A 22,081-nucleotide genomic window follows, 5' to 3' on the forward strand; every position below is an offset into this window, starting at 1 on the left:
TTTATCCAGTGGTGAATCTGCAATAATATTTATAATTCGAAGGAAGCTGTGTAATAGGACCCGGAGGAAACCTTAGTGGGATACTGCATATATATGCACGAGTGACTTGAACATCGGCTTCAACTTCTCCGATTTTTTTTTTTTTTTGAAATCTGTTGTCTTCAAAATTTCTTTTCTCAAAATTTTTTGAAAAATCAGGAAACTGAATATTGTTATCTTCACGACTTCAAAGTGCAAGCGTGAACAAAATTCTCAAATAAGTTTCTTAATATTATTTTATCTTATCTTCAATTTTTATATTTCTTAAATTCCCAGAAACAAATTTTTCCAAAACTTTATGATATCAGATTTTCAGAAAATGAAAACAAAATTTCAAAGCAGAGGTATCACGACTCTGATATCAAATGTCAGAATTTTTTTCTCAAAAATCATGTTTCTAACATATTTATAAACATGATACATAATATACGGAAGCGAATTGAATGTTACCTCTAGTCATTGAATAATTTGGAAGTTTTTTGTTTTTCTCTAATTGATGTTTTTTAAGTACTCCAACTACTCTCTATAGATGGTGTGTTTTGTTCTTATTATATGTGTGTTTGGAGACCTAAATCATTGTTATTTATAGCATTTTTCATACCATCGATGAATGATTGCGGGAGCTTTATTGTCAAAAAAAGAGGCGCATGTGCGTCTCAATTTTCTAAAGTTAAGGCGGCTTGTATCGTTAATAAAAATGTAGGCTATGGTCGTCATCATTTTCCATACGTTTATTTTTTTTTCTGATATGAATTGGCATGTGTCATTTTTTCTTACATTCTAATCTCTTCCTTGATTTACATAAAGTGGTGTTTGAATCCCTCCGTTACATTCTTGGGAGCAAATTTAGATGAACCTGCTCGAAAAGAATTCTGAAGTTGCGAATCATTAAGGACCATGCTATGCTCAATCTTCGTAGCTTCTTCCGTTGTGGAATCTCAGTTTGGAATTTGTCATGTATTGCACTTGCATATGAACTTTCTTGATAGGAACAGGTGATTTATTTTGCATATATCATCTTTGTTTTGCACTGATTTCCCTCTGTATGTGTATAATCAATCATACAAGATTTAAATTTGTATCATACTATGGTCTACGAAACAAAAATATTAAGTAAAAGGTTTGCCTCGATCGCTTAAAGTAGCACATCACACATTTACCAACAATCATAAATTTATGGCGTTCAAAAAAAATAATTATAAATTCACAATCCATGCTCAATGTACAGTCTTCAATTGCAATAGAAACCCGAGTTAATAAAGAAACCCCACCCATTGTATATGAACGATTATTTTGACTAATACGTTTTGTCTCATAAAATTAACCGCGAAAACAATGTAAATGCGTTCAAACCATCGTAATTACTGGATATCAAAACAATTGAAAAAATGTTTGTTCTAAAATTAGGTCGATTCAATTAAAAAAAATTATGAAATAATCGACAATGAATCAAACAATTTATTTATTTATTTATTTTTGTTGAAAGAATTTCATATCCGAGAACGAGTTGTAAAACAAATCACCCAACGTTTTTTTTAAAAAAGAAACGTTAGAGTGGACTCCATGTGTCCATATTATTCACGAGCCATCATCTTTGAGTCAAATGCAATCGAAATTGCACACAAAGGTAACTAAATTACTATATAGGTTTGTAGATTTTCCCACGTTATCACAACATTTCAATATAGGATTGTAGATTTATTATTGACTCGCTTTTTTTATTACAGATCATATCGTAAAATTTTTGTCCGCACAAAGTGAAAAGGGAGAGGGGGGAGAAAGAGAGAAATCACCGAAAGGATTCACCCGAAGAATATTCCAAAGTAATGGGCTGCTAGGGTTTTTGAGGTTGTATTCGGAGCCACTGGTTCAAGTATAAATACAGCTGTCTCTTCGTATTGTTATCACAGCCTCAACCTCTGCTTCAAAGCTAAAATTCACATTACGATTAGATTAAATTTCTCTAAAAATGGAGCAGACTTTCATTATGATCAAGCCTGACGGGGTTCAAAGAGGCCTGGTTTGTCTCCTTTCTGTTCTAAATTGTACCATGTTGATCATTTTTTTTCATGATTTTTCTACGTTTGGTGTTCTATATTCATGAAATTCTAAGTGGGTTATATTTCTTCTGCGAGATCGAAACTGTATGGATTACTGAATAAATTTTGTGGTTTGGATTTAAATTTTTGAGTTTTTTTGTCTTCGTTTTGGGGAAGTACAAGAAGGAAATTTAAGTAATAGGTTTTAGTTTTTCTCTAATTTAATTTAATTGAAGAAATACATTAGATCTGATATGTTTTTTAGAACAACTTGTTGCTGAGATTAAGGTTGTTTAATTTTTTATGTATCTTTCTTTGTTTTGATTCAGGTTGGTGAGATTATTGGCAGGTTTGAGCAGAAAGGTTTCACTTTGAAAGGTAGCGTTTTACCCTAATGTATTCGTTTAATCTACGACAGCAATAGTAATAGTAGTCAATGTATTCATGGTTACTTTTGGACAATTCGTTGTAAACTAGTGTGTGGGCTTTTACTTTCCTTTGTCTGATGTTCATTTATTATATCAAAAGTGAGGTGTAACTGAAATCAATAATCACATTCTTTGATGACGATTGTTAGTCATAATTATGTCCTTTTTTATTTTGATTTCATGGAATAAGGGACGTGTTCTATTCGAAACGTTTTGTTTAAAGAATTTAAGTTGTATAAAATTCATTTTTATTTCGCTGCTTTGATGTGGTGTAGAAAACTAGGAAATTTTTCTTGATTTGTGACTCACCTTGTTCCTGGCCCATAACATGTTATCCTAATGTAGTGAATTTCCCAAAGGTACACATCAGTGAAAACTGTGTTTTTATGAACTGTGTGACAAGTATACATATTTTTTGGTCTGTCTTATTCACAAGATGTTGAGATCAGACAATTTATATTTGTTTTGAAGAATTAGACTCAGATTATGGCACCAGTACAACATAAGACCCATTGCATCGTGAAGATGATGGATGATCAAGTTCTGCCCTCTAATGTTCCACCCAACTTTTAAAAAGTTGATTTCTTAGCATTTCTATGTGCATGTTTTGATATCTTACATCTGTTTTGGGTACAGGGTTAAAGCTTATCACTGTTGATCGTCCTTTTGCTGAGAGCCACTATGCAGATTTATCAGCAAAGCCCTTCTTCAATGGGCTCGTAGAATATATTATCTCTGGCCCTGTTGTTGCCATGGTTTGGGAAGGCAAGGGTGTGGTAACTACTGGCAGGAAGATCATTGGAGCCACTAATCCTGCTGAGTCTGCCCCTGGGACCATCCGTGGTGATTATGCTATTGACATTGGCAGGTGAGTTTGGCTTTCTTGTTCATATATCATGCCCCATCAAATCCTACATGAGATTGATAATTTCATAGTAACCTGGATATAAGGATTTGTTGCATGTTTTTTCCATTGATTAATGGGTCTCGACATTCAAAGATGTGTGGACTATCTGTTTATTTGCTTGGTTTTGTATGCTGTTTTACTTGAGATTTGATGTTCAATTCTGGTATCTATTGGCACTGCTATATTAGGCTAGATATTCTTAATACCGTTATGCAAGAATTTGATACAAGAAGATAACATTCTGAAAGCAACACAGTTTCTCGTTTTATGTTTGCATTGTTTACTAAAATCGTTTAAACCCATGGTTTTTCTGTGCTGGCAATCTTATTTATGTGCTTGAAACTGTAGAAACGTCATTCATGGTAGCGACGCAGTTGAGAGTGCAAAGAAGGAGATTGCTCTCTGGTTCCCAGAAGGAATCGCTGAATGGAGGAGCAGCCTTCATTCATGGATTTACGAGTGAATGTCTTTCTTGATTTGAATTCCCATAGACTATAACGTATGGCTCTGTTATTCCATCCAACTGGATTATGAGTTTTGTCTTCAAATTGAGTTTATGGTGACCTTCATGATGTATTGGACTATTTTCCCCTGCGGTTGATTAAAATATTCAATATTTTGAGATTGTTATTTTGGTGCTAAGTCGTTGACTGGGTAGTGATCCACACGATTGTGTGCAAATGGTTTCAGTTTTTAATCCACCCCAGTTCGGTTGGAAGGGCTCTTTACCTAATCATCGTCAAAACTCACGTTGGATGATGGAATGGGGGTGTGTGGTTAGATTTTGGGTATTTTTGGTCTTGTGAAATTTCTATTTCAAAGTGAAATTAGAACCCAAATTATTCATAAACCGAGTTAAATGTACGGGATTGTTTTGTGTATTCTTTAGTAAAATAAAAAAAATTCCAAATAAATTTATCTAAACACACGACTGGCAAATGTTATCTAGGGTCAAAATAACATAATTTTAAAAAGAAAAAAAAATTTAATGATTCGGTTTGTAAGTTTTCAGTTTCGATTTGGCTTTGGATTGGATTGGAATCTACAAAACTGTAGGTTAATACGATTCTTTATTTTTTTTTAAATTTTTTATTCAATAATCAAGATTTCGTATTGAATTTGCGATTTCTAACCACTTCTATCCATCTAAAACATAAAAATATTAACTAATCACTCTTTTATCTTTTTTCTTTTAATTGAACGACGTCCTACTAACTTTTCGAGTAATCATTGTATTGTTTTATCTTTTCATGCAATGAGATATCCATCAACAATCACATAAAACATTTTTTTTTAAGAAGGCATCTCAGCTCTGATTACTCTTCTGCTTTGGCAAATGAAGGCAACTCTGCCTTGTGTGTTTCTTTCTTGTTTCTTAAGAACAATCCATAACTCAGAAATCACAAAATCCAAACCCAAACAATCCACTACTAGAGAACCAGTGCAAATGAAGATGAATCAAACAAAAAAGGTGCATCAACTATACGATGAATATGCTGTCTTTCAAATGCGATGATTAGTTACCACACCTATCGACTGAGAAGCTCGTATGAAGGTAAGTCTTCAAGGCGTGTTATGTCTTCTTGAAGGAGCTCCCGTTCCAGCTGCCGCCGAGTAGCTTTCATCACAGTCTAAGATGAAATGTAAGAATGAAGCAGTTACTTATATTATTGGAAATGCAAAATTGGGAAAATTGCAGTTTCCTCCATGAGGAAGTAGCAACTTCCTCTGTGATGATAAGGGACGAATTATAAAAACTATACGTCAAATTTTTAAACTTTATTCTCTTCTTCAGGTCTCTTTGCCAACAAAAAAATATACATATGGAATGTTTATCAACGATTTTTCTGCTGAAAGTCTATAAAAAATCGTTCAGAATAGTGACGATATGCAAGAGCTGTCGAGAAGGCTACATGTTATTTTCTACTCTATTCGATTCGAATAAACTGGTTGACACTTACATTGAAATCCATGTAAGAAGCATGCATGTCAAGCCATTGATTGTCCATTAACTTGAATGCAATACAATATAGAAGGTCCAATGCAGATTCATTTTCTGTGGGGAGAAAAAATTGAAGAAGAATTCACCATAATTAAATAAGAACATTTGTGGAGCATCATTACATGAAGAGTAAACTACTAGCACATGCATTTTCTCAAACCAAGTCTGAATTCATGGAATCTATCTCAAAGGTTGTTGAGGAGCTACAGAGACTTGCCTGTTAGAAACTTCAAAAAAATGACTCCCACTAGTGTACGAGGTTTTACTGCAAATAAGTGGCAAGAGATTAGGCCCAACCAAACAGAAACGGGTCTGGTGTTTGCTGACATACTATATATAACAAGTGAAACTAATATCAATCCTTGAGACTCCAAAACAGAGTTGATACGAAATCCCACAGTGCATTACACGATAATTGGATGATTTTAGTTGTTAGTTTATTTCCACCAACAATGTTAAATGTTCATTTATTGACAACTTTGGCGCTAATTACAAAGATTAAAACCATCGTCCTTACTTCGGACAAAATGTAGAATACAGGTTGCGGATTATTTAGATTGTTCTCATAATTGACAGGAAGAAGTTGGCTGATTTTCACTTGAAGCAGAACAAAAATCACATTATAGAATAAATAAATTGTTGGAAGATTCTCATGAACACCTCGGATTTCAAAACATGCAACAATTCACCTGCTTCAAGATCAAGCATCTGAATAAGCATGAATGTGATGTTGACACCAGCCACAGCAAATGGGTATTCCCACAAGGCCCGATCGCCTTCTTGCTTCCAAAGAAGATCCTGAAATGATTTCTGCGCAGAAGCATTTGGCAAGCTTATTTTGGCGAACCTTAGAGAGGGTATTGAACAACTTAAATCTACATATAAATATCATGAAAATCCGATGAATGGGGCAATATGGGCATGTATGCCCTTGTGAGCTACACACGATCCTTCCACCTCTACTTCCTAACATAGTCCTTTAGAAAACCACCCTTTTTGCTGGTATATATTTCTCATCCTAAAGGATGTCGAAAAAAGAGGTTTAATGCTCTAGCATATTAAATATATGATGCTTTCAGCAATCAAGCTATTTCACCATGACATGGTACATAAAATAAATAAATATCATTTCACTTCTTTCCCTCAACTTTAACCAGAATTCACAAATTTTGAAAAAGGAAATCCTTTCTTTTTATTATGAGGCTTTTCTTTTACTTTTTGAAAAAGCACAGAAAACACATGCTGTAATTCAATCTTTTCCATCACCCCAAATATTCATTGCATAAACACGGAATTGACACCTAAGAAAAATACCATGCATTATGGTCGAAACAAATTCAATTGAAGCTATATAGGTCACATGAGACTACTAATCATAGAAATGGATCCACGAGAGCAGAAATAAAGAAAAAACCTATAAATTGTAAGTTTCGTGTAAACATGGATAATAAGTAGAACCAGAATATGAAACATTCACCAAAATTTATGGCCAATCTACCAAGGAGATAGAGAATTAGTTCTCGAACACAAAAAAAAAAAAAAAGATAAATAAGAACAAGTCATTTCCCTCGACACGGATGCATCACACACAGAGAGGGGGGAGGAGAAAGAGAGAAGAGGACATACTGGATAGTTCCTTGCGAAGTATAATAAGTTTTCCAATGATATGAAGCCGCCACCCCTGCAAGAGCACGGCATGTGGCAAAGGTTCAAACGATGATGTTAGAAAAGGTGTGAGACCTTGAGATCCAAAAGAAGTTTCTTCTATCACCATGGTTTTAGTTATTGTTGAATATAATAATAACAATATTATGATTATTATTTTAAAATCCAGAGAAAGTCGACTGAGAACATTGATATACCGAAAATCCGTGGATGGATCTTTTCCTTGCCAACCCATCTCCTTCCACTGCTCAGAAATTAAACCATGTAGTTTCTCCTCAGGAAAGGCAGCAGCCCACAGCGCCCTCAGAGCTTCCTGTAAAATGAAAGCAGCTTAATACAATGAGAAATAGGAGAAGAGTTAAATTCGTATTGGATTTAACTAGAAGGCACCGATCTTTATCAAGAAGACATCAGCATCTTACTGGATATACCTGATGTTCAGGAAAGGAACTATCATACGCAACATCTATTCGACTCTGTAGCCTGATTAGGCATTCCTCCTGAAACAGTAAATGAAACATCAAGATCCTGTGCTTCAGGTTAAACACAATGCAAAGTTAAAAACTAAACAAGCTCTGTTTAACTTCGAAAGATTGAACATTAACATAGATATCATGAAAACAGCCAATGATGCAGAAACAGGAATCCACGACTTATTATTTTTAGATCTTTTCATTATAAAATCAAAATGTTTCATAGATAAAAGGTTGTCATTTAAAAACTTTCCTGCTAACCAAAAACCCAGCTTTGCCCATAGGAAAGATATGCCCCCTCCCCTAGTCACCAGAAGGATATTACCTGCGCAGGTGTCAAATCAAATGATGGACGAGCATCACTGTCTCTTCCCTGAGCACAAACACATGAAAGGCCTCGACCAAGCCATGCTGTGGATCCTGCTATAACCTCGGCTGTAACAAGAAAATGATAGGAAAAGATGAGTAGGAATAAGGCAACAAAATTTTTAATTCAGTGTTTTTTATTTGCTCAGAATCTGAAGCCACCAGCACTTCTGCTTTTGTAAAATCAATAATAGCAACAATTTTTTAGCATCAAGACTCTCACTACTAAATTTCTCGCATCGAGAGAACAATAGCTCTGTTATTACAATAGAATCAGACTACATTTATAAATATTACAGAGGTACACAAGTTTCTCTTCGGACAACAATCGCATGTTCAACAGAAATAGGTGTTTAGTCTCGTTCCCCTTTCAATCACAGACATCATCAGATCAGTCAAATTTATCCACCAACTCATCGCTATTAGAGAAGATATAGAGAAAAAAGAAGAGAGAAAAGGTCATTATGTCACCCTCTACTTCAGATGGTTTCAATTAAATAGGACTCAAAAAAAATGAAAGAAGAAGAAATCTTACGCTCAAAATCCAAAACTTGAAACAAACATGAGAGTTATTATAATAATTACTTTAGGCGCTGCTATATAAACTTGTTTTTTTTTTTCTCAGCTATCAATCTCACCCATAAATCTTCTAGACTTACATTTCACAAAGGAATCTTATGCTAACCTATTTTTAATCATAATGACAGCATGAAAATTATGACGATGAGGCATATTGAACAGAAAAATCTCCAACAGTAGAAAATGCAACTATACAGACAAATTATCTTAAAAAAATTCCACCAAAAACAGGAAAATATGCGCGGATTTAGGAAATCACGAATCGAACTAACCAAAAATCTCAATGCAAGTAGGCATCAATTAAAGCAAAATTTTTAATTTAGAGATCCAGAACCTTCACAAGATTAACTGCAAAAATATTCTACAGCTAATCACGCACACACTGCCGAAAGGAACACGAGCACAAAAAGATAGATGAAGAGACGAAAGAGAGATAAAGTTAGGTGGAAACTGAAAATGAAGAAAGAGAGAGAAATAAATAAAAATAATAGAGAGATGAGAGTCGATTTTTTAAAAAAGAAAAGGAACACAGAATATACAGCACGTACCAGAAGATGAGTGGCAAGCACTTCCTCGATCGAGCCCCGGCGAAATCCGCCTAACCGCCACAAACGATCCCCCTCCTCCAGCTCCTCTATCCTCCATTCCTCTAAGTATAACTCAATATCCAATTCCAATCGATCCACGAAAACTGAAAAAGAGACTTCACCTCAGCAGCTTTTTCCCTATCAAAACTCACAATACGCTATTCAAAACACGAATCATAGCCGGGATAAGCCAACGCGATTGAACCAAGGCGTTTCTTGAGCGGTTTCTTTACAGCGAAACGTAAGATTTCCTCCTCACTGCCGCAAGATCTGTCATATACCAACTAAAAACCATGAAAAAAACAAAAGAAACCGAATGTGTTCCTGCGTAGATACGCGAATTCAGAGGTAGATTACGTTACCATAAAAGGAAGAAGAGATTCCCGCGTGAATGTGAAACTCGGGTTGGAGTCCCTGCTGTGTGTGTGTGCGCGTAAATGGAGAATGTGTCATTCTGTTGCCTGGTGTGTCCGTTTTAAGAGAGGGTGCGATATTTCTTGCGAGGATTTATAACGGTTTTTGCTTTAAATAAAGCCTCCCAGTTGTCAGTTTCTTTGAGCTATCTTATATCTAATTTTACTGTTTGATGAATGCAACTGCATTTTATGAAAAATTTGATTTCACTGTCAATTGTCTCAAATGTGAGATTGTCACATTTTTCCTTAGCTATGTTATGAATAAATATCGTGTCAAGTAGTATTTTTTAGAGTAAATATAAATCAGATCGATTTTTCTCATAGATATAAATTTGTGATACAGTTATACATGAGACTTACTCTAATATGTATTGTAGATATGAAAATATTAAATTCAATAAATTTTATAATATATTTAGAAATATAACAAGAATATACTCTAATAGCACACGCGTCTAGTCTTGGAGTATAATTATACTATGAATTGTATAGCTCGATGATTTTGGCAAATATAACCTTCTTCTACTCGTTTGATAAAATTTATTATTGGTATATTAGAGTATATTCTTTTTTCTTCTCTTATTTTCTCCTGATTTAATATAACTTAGTCGATAGCAATAAATTCATGCGGCATCACAATAACTCATTTCCTATATCTAGGTCTAAGTCAAAAGTTGCAGTTAATTGCGTAGTTGATGAGCCTATTCTTCTTTCCAAACAAGGCATAGTCAGTCATCCTTCCCCCAAAACATATAATATAAAAATAATTTCAAAATTTTTTAATCTTCAATTTTTTCTAACTTAAACAACTGATAGATAAAAAGATAAAAACTTGTGTGAAACGGTCTCGCTTGGTTGTATTTTGTGAGACGTATCTCTTATTTGGGTCATTCATGAAAAAATATTACTTTTTATGCTAAGAGTATTACTTTTTATTGTGAATATCGGTAGGGTTGACCCGTCTCACAGATAAAAATTCGTGAGACCGTCTCACAAGATATCTAATCAAATAAAAATATGTAGCGAATTAGATAAATAGAAGGTTTTAAAAGTGGTTAGGAAAAAGCTAAGCTTTAAAAGGAATTATTCCCACATTAGATGTTTGGAATAGTGGACCATCTCATAATGCAAGTGTTGTCTTAAAGTTGTGATTGCATGTCCATATTACCATCTAGCAGTTATGATAATGGCCAACACGCATGTATTGGAGGAATGTGGACTCATTTGCTACTGATTGAAAAATGGTTGCAAGGCGATACGTTCGAAATTTTAGGTTGTATCTGGATTGATGAATTTGAAGATAAGGATTTCAAATCCGTCAATTTATTTGAGTAAACTCTCGTGATAATGAATTTCAAATTTCAACTAGTTATTTTTTTATTTATTATAGCAAATCATCTCGATATAGAGTCATTTTAAATTACTTCCTCAAATCCAAATCTCTTGATACAAACACGTTTATTCAGCTATTATATTACTAATAGCTGAATTTTAGATTTTATAATAAAAATACAATTAGCGACTTACAAACTATACACGACGCATGATACTCGTCTTGTCTCTTCATTAGAAAATATTGTGAAACTCGAGCTCATGAGTTCAATGAGAGAAAGAAAAAGGAAGAAATATAAATATTAATAGTAAAAGTATAAATATTCGATAACAAGAAAGTAATGAGAGTGCGTAAAGCTTTAGCTAAATCATCCCCCCCTTTTTTGTGTGTGCTTTTCAATTGGTGGGGGCATGCAAACTTCTAATTTCAGGATTCTTTCATATATAAACGTATATATATTTCTATATTTCATTTTATGAAATTTGCAGTGTATTTTTAATCTAAAAGGGACTGAAACAGGCAAGAATCGCTAATGGATCTTTGGATTTTAATCAATTAAATAAAGGTAAAAAATTGTGTGAGACGTCTCACGAGTTGTATTTTGTGATGCGTATATTTTATATGGGTCATCCATGAAAAATGATTACTTTTTATGCTAAAAGTATTACTTTTTATAGTGAATATCGGTATGGTTGACCCGTCTCACATATAAAGATTCGTGAGACCGTCTCACAAGAGACCTACTCATAAATAAATAAACATAGACGTGGTTAGCATGCCGTGTGCCTAACCAATTTCGAAACGACAACTATATGTTCATATATTTGAAGGGAGAATCGGAATCCATTAACCTATAATTTTTTAGGTACGATAATTTAGAAATTAACTATGGCCAAATTGTTTCCTTGTATAATATTATTGTTTCCAAGTCCTCGAGCCATTGTGTTTTGTGGACAGTCCACTAAGCCAATTTAATATACTATTTTCAAATTATTTTACAAATGTTTCGTTAATTCCTAGTTTTATTCTCGAAAATATTTCTTAATTATCTTTGAAAACAAAAGCAATACGATCATCTAATTTACTTTTTATATTAATCTAAAATCCTCAGCCACAGCTCCAAAATATTTCTTCATTATATTTAGTGATATTTTCCTCGATTCTCACACGCATATGAATATCTTGAGTCTCCAATATAGTATTAATATTTAATAAATAGAAGAATTAATTGAATATAAAAAGAAACGAGTCTCTTTTCGCGATGCGTGGGATGTTGAAGTTGAATGAACATTTTCAAACAACTTTGTCGATCCCACTTTCTCATAATATTGTGGACGAAATTCCAAGTCAAGAGGAGGAGCAATAACATACACAATAATTTTCTACATAATAATTCGAATACATACGTATTCGCTGGGTCTCTTTGTATATTGTTTAAAGAGTAGGTCTCTTGTGAGACGGTCTCACGAATTTTTATCTGTGAGACGGGGTCAAATCTACTGATATTCACAATAAAAAATAATTTTCTTAGCATAAAAAATAATAATTTTTCATGAATGACCCAAATAAAATATCTGTCTCACAAAATACGACCACACAAATTTTTGCTTTGTTTAAAAGTTTAGAAAATTATATAGTTGAGTTAATTACATTATAGCATGGCGCCAAAAGAAAGGGGTGCCATTTTTAGCCAACACAGCAATATTTTCAGTTTCTTTTTCTTCAAAAAATTATGGGTTTTTCTTAAAAAGAGAAGAATTTTTTTTAAAAAAAAAAAGAAAGAAAGAGAGTATTTTTGTCCATCTCTTTCTGTAAAGTTATGAAAAGTATCTTAAAGATGGATCTTTGCAAGTTGAGATAGGAGGCAACCATTATTGCTGACCCCGACCCACAATGTTCTTGTTATTTTTCCATCGAACAGTCATCATAGAACGAAAACAAAATTAATTTCTTTTTTCGCATTACCTTTCTAGGTGATTAAATATCATAGTAACTTTTCTATCCATACTAAATATAAAATAGAAGTTATCAGAATCTTACGTTGTGTTTTGACAAAAGTAATTGAAGTTCATAATTAAAAATTCTAATCTATTTGAATGAACCAAATTCAAGTGAGTTTCAATTCAAAGTTGAGCAGTTACAATAAGAGATACGATTGATTTCATTTTTCAACCCCTCCAAATTATATTTCTTTCTCTAAATCAAATCATTTAATCTAAGTGTAACCCCAGGGACGAACGGGGTCGAGAGAAACATTAATATATATTTCAGAAGAGAAAATTGAAGATTTTTGTCCCTGATTTGAGGTTTTAGGGAGAAGCTTGAAGAGTTAAAACCAACAAATTTAGATATGATGTATATAATTACACGACTCTACTGTTTAAAACAACTCCCGACCAACTCAAGCGATGTACAGCTTTAGTTCCAAGGTCAATACAATTCTTGCATAAAAGGATAGAGGAAAGTCGATAAACGAATAAAAACATTGAATCCCTTGAAATACCAATTCCATATAGATAACACAAACCATCGGATTGTCATTCAGAGAGGGTGATGATTAAATTACACGTTCTATTCTACATTTATCCATTATACAAGAACTTAAAGGGACACACACGCATGTTCTCTACATAGCTGCGGTACAATCCTCCCAAGCCAACAGATACTAACCCATAGCATACTTCTGGGTCCAGCTCCTAGCAGTTTGCTCGTACTTGGTTCTGTCTGTTTTGTAAATATGTGCGATTTCTGGCACCAATGGATCATCAGGGTTTGGGTCCGTTAAAAGTGAACAGATTGAGAGGAGCACCTGAAATAGAGGAGAAGATTTCAAAAGGAACCTGCTTAGTGACTATCAGATGGTAAATAGAAATCCATACACAAACTCTGCTCAAGATAGAAACACCTACTCTAACCTAGCAAAGTCATTTTCAACATCTTGCGATATCATTTTTTATCTTATGAAATGTAAGTGTCTATTTTAAAACGTTAATAAATTTTGCCAAATGTTTAACGAATTATAAGCTGATGAAGTTAGACACCCCCTAATAGCAACACAATGAGTGCATTCATCAACACCAGAATGGCATCTATTAAAAGGCTTCCTCCTAAATGAGTTAAAAACGTGTTTTCTCATATAGCATTTTTAGTTCTACAATAGGTAGTATAAATAAGTCAATTTAGTTCACTTTTGTACAGTTGTTCAGATTCTTCATTCAATAAACGGTTGTTTCTATTTGTGGAAAAGAGCTTGGCTCCGTTTCTCAATATGGTATCAGAGCATGTGGTTTCTGAGTTCTGAGATCTTCCGCTCAAGCTTCATTCTCCTGAAATCCTCGATTAATTGAGGTAAATCGATTGAAGTTTTTCATTATTCTCATTTTTTTTCATCGAAATGGCTTCTTCTTCTGGTTCGCCATGGGGATCGAGCACCACTCCGGTTGATACGTACGATCCTTTGTATGTGAATCCATCTGATACTCCTGGTCTCAATTTGATAAATGAGCAACTCCCCGGTACTGAAAATTATGGAATTTGGAGCCGAGCGATGGTTATCGCTTTACGCGCCAAAAACAAATTAGCCTTCGTCGTTGGGAGCTGTCCTCGTCCTACGCCTGGAGCAAATAATATTTTACAGTGGGAGCGGTGCAATGCTATTGTACTGTCTTGGTTAATGAACAGCGTGTCGAAGGAAATCTTTGGGGGCATTGTGTATTCCACTGATGCAGCAACCGTTTGGGAGGATTTACGAGAACGTTTCGATAAGGTGAATGGTTCAAGAATCTTTGCTCTGCATCGGGAAATCGGACAGTTGGTACAAGGTAATAATTCAATCTCAGTATACTACTCAAAGCTTCGACAGCTGTGGGATGAATTCAGGTCTCTAGTCGCCTTGCCTACATGTTCTTGTGAAGCAGCAAAGAAATATGTGGAATATCTTCAACAACACAAACTCCTCCAGTTTCTAATGGGACTTAATGATAGTTATGTGCACATTCGTAGTCAATTGTTGATGATGGGCCCACTTCCGACTGTAACTCAAGCATTTGCTATTGTCTCTCAAGAAGAATCACATAGAAGTCTACTGAGTTCAGTGCCATCTCAATCGGGATTGCCTTCTTCTGTTTTTTTCTCTGCCCAAGATAGGAGGCGTGGAAATCTTCGATGTGAACACTGCAATTTGCTTGGACATACTAAAGAGAATTGTTTCAGATTAGTTGGATATCCTCCTGGACATCGATTATATAAAGGCTCAAGTAGAGGAATGAATCAGAGAAACACCAAGGATTGGAATGATAAAGGTAAACCGATGGTGAGAGCTAATGCTTCCATAACTCCACAAGCCAATGGTGATCACGCTGACATACCCTATAGCACTGGAAGTTCATTCACTCCCGCACAATATGCTGCTATCCTTAAGATGCTTGAGAAGGACCAATCAGCAATTGACTCAGGTGTCGCTTCAGCTAACATGGCAGGTAATACATCCTCTTCTGGTTCTAGCTGGATAATTGATACAGGGGCCAATGATCATATGGTTGGGTATCACACTATGTTGCGTAATTCTTTGCCATATGCTGATGCCATGGGATCCATTCAATTGCCAAATGGTAGTACCACCAAAGTCACTCATATAGGACCCGTTGACATAAACAATAACATCGCCCTCGACAATGTCCTTTTTGTTCCCGAATTCAAGCATAATCTTTTATCCGTTTCCAAGTTTACGAAACATCACCACTGCTGTGTCACCTTTTATCCCAATTTTTGTGTGTTTCAGGACCTCTCGAATGGGAAAATAATGGGGATTGGTAAAGAGACGAATGGTCTATATCATCTAAACAATTCAAGCCTTCACTCCACAAATGTCCAGCATAGTTTCTGCTCTTTAAATAATTCTGTGCCTTTGTGTACTTCCTTATTTTCAGCTGTAAATAATCTTGGTTGTCATACAAAGAATGAAACTGTTTGGCCCCAACGGCTTGGCCACATTTCAATATCTCGAATGAAAATGCTTCCTTTTTTAACTCATGATTTTACTATGCCTCATTGTGATATTTGTCCCAAATCTAAGCACACTCGACTGCCATTTCCTTCCAAAAAATCATTTGAGTCCAGCCATATTTTCCAATTACTTCACTTGGATGTATGGGGACCATATAACACACCAACATACAATGGCGAACGTTACTTTCTTACCATAGTGGATGATTTTTCAAGAGCCACTTGGGTATACCTCTTACACTCTAAACTTGATGTGCTTCCTACCTTCAAAGTTTTTTTGCTTCTCATCCAAAATCAGTTCTGTGCCACTGTAAAATTCATTCGCACTGACAATGCCACTGAATTTTTCCAGGCTGAGTGCACTGCCCTTCTAAATTCTTTGGGTATTATTCACCAATCTTCATGTCCATACACTCCACAGCAGAATGGCCTTGTGGAACGTAAACACAGGCATATTCTGGAAGTGGCTCGTGCCTTGAAATTTCAGGCTTCACTCCCACACAAATATTGGGGTGATTGTGTTCTCACAGCAGTGTACCTTATCAACCGTATTCCTACCCCTCTTCTTGGCAATCAATCCCCTTATGAGGTCTTATTTCATCGCACCCCATCCTATTCCCATTTGCGGGTGTTCGCTTGTTTATGTTATGCCTCAGTGTTGCCTCGTGGTGACAAGTTTGCTCCTCGAGCCACTGCATGTGTTTTTCTTGGCTATTCATCCACTCAGAAAGGCTATCGAGTTCAAGACCTTGACACACATAAATTCTTTATTTCTCGGGATGTTCGGTTCCATGAATCTTTATTTCCTTTCTCTCATTCCTCAGCTCCTCCACCTGTTTTTGCTTCTTTGCCAACTTTTCCTCTTGCTGAAGATTCATCTTCTCCCTTTTCCCTCATCCCTGAACCCACCAGTTCCCAAGTTGCCCCTTTAACACCACCTATTCGAAGATCATCCCGTGCATCTCATCCTTCCATTTGGACTCGCGATTTTGTCTGCTCTTCCTCACAAAACAAGCTTCTTTCTCCCCATTCCATCTTAAATTCTGTTAGTTACTCTAATATTTCTCCTTCCTATAGTACCTTTCTGTCCCACTTCTCCTCAGTCAAGGAACCTCACACCTACCAAGAGGCCATGCTTGACTCTCGTTGGCAAGAGGCTATGGTCCAAGAATTAGCAGCTTTGGATGCCAACCATACATGGGATCTTGTTCCGCTGCCTCCTGGCAAGCTTCCCATTGGCAACAAATGGGTTTATAAGATCAAATATCATGCTGATGTTCGTGTTGACCGGTTTAAAGCACGTCTTGTTGCGAAGGGATATACCCAGCTCCATGGGATTGATTACCATGATACCTTCTCTCCGGTTGCTAAGATTACCACTGTCCGTTGTTTGCTCAGTATTGCTGCTATTTGTAACTGGTCTCTTTATCAAATGGACGTTACAAATGCCTTTCTCCAAGGGGATCTCGATGAGGAGATTTATATGGTCTTGCCTGAGGGTCTTCGAAGCCTGCGGGGGGAGACTGGTAGCGTTAGCCTTCGAAGTGAGGGGAAGACAGTATGCCGGCTCACAAAATCTTTGTATGGCCTCAAGCAAGCTTCAAGACAATGGAATATGAAGTTTGCTCGACACATGAGGTTCAATGGTTTTAAACAATCACAACACGATCATTCCTTGTTTGTGAAACTAGGAACATAATTTTATAACCATTTTGTTGGTATATGTTGATGACATAGTTATCACCGGGAATCATGAGCCTTCAATCTTGAACCTAAAAGAGTACTTGCATTCGAAAATAAAGATAAAAGACTTGGGAACCTTGAAGTATTTTCTGGGGATTGAAGTTGCTCGGTCGAAGGATGGAATTTGTTTGAATCAAAGGAAATATACTTTGGAACTCATTTCGGAAGCAGGGCTTGCTAATGCTAAGATTTTTGACACACCTATGGAACAAAATTTGAAGCTGACTACAAAAGAGTATGATGACAGCATTGGACAAGAAAGTTCACTCGACCCTCTGCTCGATGACCCGTGTTTATACCGTAGGTTAATTGGGAGGCTTATATATCTTACAGTCACACGCCCAGACATATGTTTTGCAGTGCAGTCACTCAGTCAATTCATGCATAGTCCCAGAACATCTCACATGGAGGCTGCCCTAAGAGTTTTGAGGTATTTGAAGGCTGCACCAGGACAAGGGATCTTGCTATCTTCACAAAGTTCACTCACATTGACAGCATTTTGTGATTCTGATTGGGGCACATGTCCTATGAGTAGAAGGTCAGTAACCGGTTATTGTATAAAGTTGGGTGACTCTCTAATATCTTGGAAAACCAAGAAACAACCCACGGTTTCAAGATCCTCGGCAGAGGCCGAGTACAGGTCAATGGCAAACACAACTTGTGAAGTAGTATGGGTTGTTGAGATTTTAAGGGACATGGGAATGAAGTTGAAGTTGCCTATGATGTTCTGTGACAATGTGGCAGCGTTGCATATTGCAGCTAATCCGTTATATCACGAAAGAACGAAGCATATAGAAATTGATTGTCATCTAATTCGAGAAAAGATTAGAGACAAGCTAATCGAGACTTCGCACATTTCTACGAACCAACAACCAGCAGACTTGTTCACAAAAGCGTTGAGCAAGAGTCAACATCGATATCTGTTGTGCAAGCTCGGAATACTTGATATATTCCATGCTTGAGGGGGAGTATTAAAAGGCTTCCTCCTAAATGAGTTAAAAACGTGTTTTCTCATATAGCATTTTTAGTTCTACAATAGGTAGTATAAATAAGTCAATTTAGTTCACTTTTGTACAGTTGTTCAGATTCTTCATTCAATAAACGGTTGTTTCTATTTCTAGAAAAGAGCTTGGCTCCGTTTCTCAATAGCATCCATACTTGCAAAGAATAACCACTGACAATTGACAAAGACAGCTTAGAACTGTATAAATGCAGGTGGTGGATGCACAAATTTTTGTTGGCGTATTTCAATAAATATAGACTATAGATTCCATTATAACATAGGTTTAAAACAGATTCCACAAGATATAAGACCGTCTTACCAGTGTATTAAAGCAACAACTAAACATTATCTTTCTACTTTAAGGACCTGTAACACAAGTTTCTTTGGCTACATGAAAACTAACACAAACTGCGCATACATGAACGCTTCAACTACATCTAGATGCAACAAATCAGATGCAACGAATCATTTGAAGAATGTAGTATGAGAAAACCATAACTGACAACTAACCAAAATGTTTCATGTCTAAACAGATTGTTAAAAATAAGAGGGTGGCTATTTTAACTTAAGTAAAAGTCACCTTAGAAATAGTTAATGCAGGGCTCCACTGCTCCTTCAAGATATCAAGGCATATACTGCCATTGCTATTTATATTGGGGTGAAAAACTTTTGTCCTGAAAGCAACCTGCATCATCAGCCATCATAAAATAATTTTTTACTTGCAAGTTGAGAAATTAAGAAGAGTCACAAAGAAAAGGTAGTTATATGGATTGGAAACTTTGGATATGATGACACACCCATGTTCATAAACTACACTGGAATTCAAGAAGTTGGTTGACCTAGCACCAAGTAAAAAAGGTGAGCAATTTGCTAGAGATAATATTTCATGACAAATATGTAAGGATATAAACAAACTTCAGGAGGTGATTCTATTACTTGGGACTTGGAAGTTCGAAAGCAAATGAAAGAAATTTAAATCATGCTTACCCATCAAATTAATTAATTTCTTTCACAGGATTACTCCAGAACCAAACACTGTTTGGCTGATTGAATCAGATCATTCTTCATTCATAGCAACCAAATACTCGGTCTAAGCCTAATGACTATCGCTCATTTCTCAAGATTAGGGCTTTACATATAGCAGCAAATCCAGTTTCATCTTTTTCAGTAGCATTAGTTCAACAAGGAATAACATGGTCCATGAAACTAATCATAGTACCAGTGTAGCAGAGTAAAAGATCTGTGTGTCTGTCACACTTTGAAATAATACTCCATTATTATTTACTTTTAATTTTGAAAAAACCCTATACACCAATATTATATATCCCTATTATGGCACCAGTCACTCAACGTATCTAAAAAAATGTCTCCTCCGCAAAATAAAAGCAAAGATACATCATAAAATTCAATATATTTTCAGAGAACACTTTCCAGAATATAAAAAAAAAAACTAGAGGTAACCCAAAAGTTCCGACTTCCGACTGTGATTTACAGTTCACATACCTTCGGAGGTTTGAATGGGTAATCAGGGGGGAAATGAATAGTAACTAAAAAGACCCCTCCTGCATAAGGACTATCCTGGGGACCCATTATCGTTGCTTGCCAGTGGAACACATCTTCATCAACAGGTCCTGCCAATGGCACCAACAGAGAGAATCATGTTTTACATTTCCATCCAGCAGCAATTCAAACACTAAACACATTTGTGCCACTAATATCGTAGTAAATTAATAGTCATAAATTGAATCAAACAAGTGGCAACGGCAATTCATAGTATGAACCGTTCAAAAACAGCATGGCTTGTCATCATTTGATCCTCTGTTTCAAATGCCCATAAACGCATCCTACTAACAAATACAAGGGAAAAGAAACAGGTTCTACGAATCACCTGATTTGGCCCCTTTTTCATGAGAACTTTGATAAAATCAAGCCCTTCTTGTACATGTCACTAACTTACTAAATAAAGACAAAACCAGCTTACGGTTATAACTATGCTCAGGTATTGATGCATGTAAATGATAATTTTCTAAGCAAGACCTCTCCTAAAAGGACACTTTTCACTAATATTTCCTTCACGCAGAAAATCTTTACTTGGAGTTAGTTATCTTAATAAATTTCAAAACCATTCTAATATCAACAAGGAAGATCAGGTGATGAAATTCATTGACCCATAAATTTTACACCCGGGATGTCCACAGGTCACTTTCATAACGCCCTAAAAACCCAGAGTCGCAAAAATCAAACAAAAGTGCAGCAGGAAAACTAAGTATAAAAGAAAAAACAAAAATAAACATAAAATTACCGGCGCTGCAAGAAGTAGGAGGATCTTTCTGGAGATCCTTGAGCTCCTTCAAGATCCGTTTCGATGCCATCGAGAAAATGAACGTGCAGATCTGGAAATTATACCAGAAATTTCATTTGCACTTGAAACATGAAGATATGTGGAGAAAGATATCTATATATATATATATATAAATAGAATTTTTTGTCAAAAATAATAAATTTTCATCAAAATGATAATTTTAAAAAAATATATATAAATATAATTAATTTCGACATAATTGTATGACAATAAATGATAACTTCAGTTATTTTTTGCATTTATTAAATTAATTTTTTTATTAATTTAAATTTGAGTTTTATTATTTTTATATCAATTCAAATGTAATTTATAAATATATGTTTTTTATTTAAATATATATATAAAAATATAAATATATATATATATATAAAAACAGAGTTGTCTGTTAAATTTTTTTATTAAATATGAAAATAAAAAATTTATTTCCTAATATATTAAATAATATTACAATTTTCAATTGAAAATAACAATAAAATGAGTTGTTTTTTCAAAATTTCTTTTTGAAGTTCCTACGCCTATTTGATAACACTATTTGAAATATTTGATAATTCATCGAAGTATGAAAATTAATAAAATTGTAGTAATACATATCAAATTCTTTTTAAAATTTAATTTCTTAAAAATATAAATTTCACTTTTAATTTCAAATTTAAATCTAAATATCTTGAAAAAATAAATAGCATCCAAAAATTTGAAATCGGTTCCATAACATTATTTAATATATTGGTTCTATCACACGATTCATACCAACGAGGTTGTGCTGAATATAATTTGAATTCAAAAATATATATAAGGTGAGTTTTTGCCTAAAGTACTAAGTTTCCGTCAAAATGATAATTCTAAAAAAAGAAATATATATCGTTAATCTCAAAATAGGTGAACTGCAATAAATGATTGAAATTTGTTAATTTTATGCGATTTTTATTAATATGTTTGTAATAAAGAATTATATATTTTCTTTAAAAAAAATTTCAAATATGAATATTGAAGAAATTTGAAAATATAAACTTCAATTATTACTTGAATTGATTATATAATTTTCCTTTATTAGTTTAAATTTGAATTTAATTTATTTTTATATAAATTTAAATGTAATATATGAATTATATGTTTTTAATATTCTTTATTCAAATTG

At 34.7% G+C, this 22,081-nt stretch overlaps 3 protein-coding genes across 4 annotated transcripts; 1 reads left to right on the top strand and 2 right to left on the bottom strand.

Moving 5' to 3' along the window:
- The first annotated feature begins 1,827 nt into the window (after positions 1–1,827).
- On the top strand, positions 1,828–4,043 carry LOC142546842 (nucleoside diphosphate kinase 1). Its single transcript, XM_075654794.1, has 4 exons — positions 1,828–2,059; positions 2,408–2,456; positions 3,143–3,374; positions 3,762–4,043. Exons 1-4 carry the CDS (start codon positions 2,009–2,011, stop codon positions 3,874–3,876), a joined length of 447 nt encoding a protein of 148 aa, XP_075510909.1. The 5' UTR covers positions 1,828–2,008; the 3' UTR covers positions 3,877–4,043.
- Positions 4,044–4,874: 831 nt separating this feature from the next.
- LOC142546843 (uncharacterized) lies at positions 4,875–9,605 on the bottom strand. Of its 2 annotated transcripts, XM_075654795.1 has the most exons (10): positions 9,448–9,605; positions 9,047–9,355; positions 7,879–7,988; positions 7,512–7,580; positions 7,278–7,393; positions 7,042–7,096; positions 6,105–6,225; positions 5,633–5,680; positions 5,375–5,469; positions 4,875–5,044 (listed from the first exon to the last, which is right to left on the bottom strand). In XM_075654795.1, the coding sequence occupies exons 2-10, from the start codon at positions 9,141–9,143 to the stop codon at positions 4,943–4,945; spliced, it is 813 nt and encodes a 270-aa protein (XP_075510910.1). In that variant the 5' UTR covers positions 9,144–9,355; positions 9,448–9,605; the 3' UTR covers positions 4,875–4,942. The 2 variants fall into 2 exon arrangements, with proteins under 2 accessions (XP_075510910.1, XP_075510911.1); XM_075654796.1 differs by lacking the exons at positions 9,047–9,355; positions 9,448–9,605 and adding an exon at positions 8,771–8,960.
- Positions 9,606–13,303: 3,698 nt separating this feature from the next.
- Positions 13,304–21,049, bottom strand: LOC142546844 (ubiquitin-conjugating enzyme E2 28-like). Its single transcript, XM_075654797.1, has 4 exons — positions 20,887–21,049; positions 20,088–20,215; positions 19,165–19,269; positions 13,304–13,643 (listed from the first exon to the last, which is right to left on the bottom strand). Exons 1-4 carry the CDS (start codon positions 20,954–20,956, stop codon positions 13,500–13,502), a joined length of 447 nt encoding a protein of 148 aa, XP_075510912.1. The 5' UTR covers positions 20,957–21,049; the 3' UTR covers positions 13,304–13,499.
- Between the last annotated feature and the right edge of the window lie 1,032 nt (positions 21,050–22,081).

Source organism: Primulina tabacum, chromosome 5 (genome assembly GCF_025594145.1).
Source record: "Primulina tabacum isolate GXHZ01 chromosome 5, ASM2559414v2, whole genome shotgun sequence".
In the NCBI taxonomy this organism is placed as follows: Eukaryota; Viridiplantae; Streptophyta; class Magnoliopsida; order Lamiales; family Gesneriaceae; genus Primulina; species Primulina tabacum.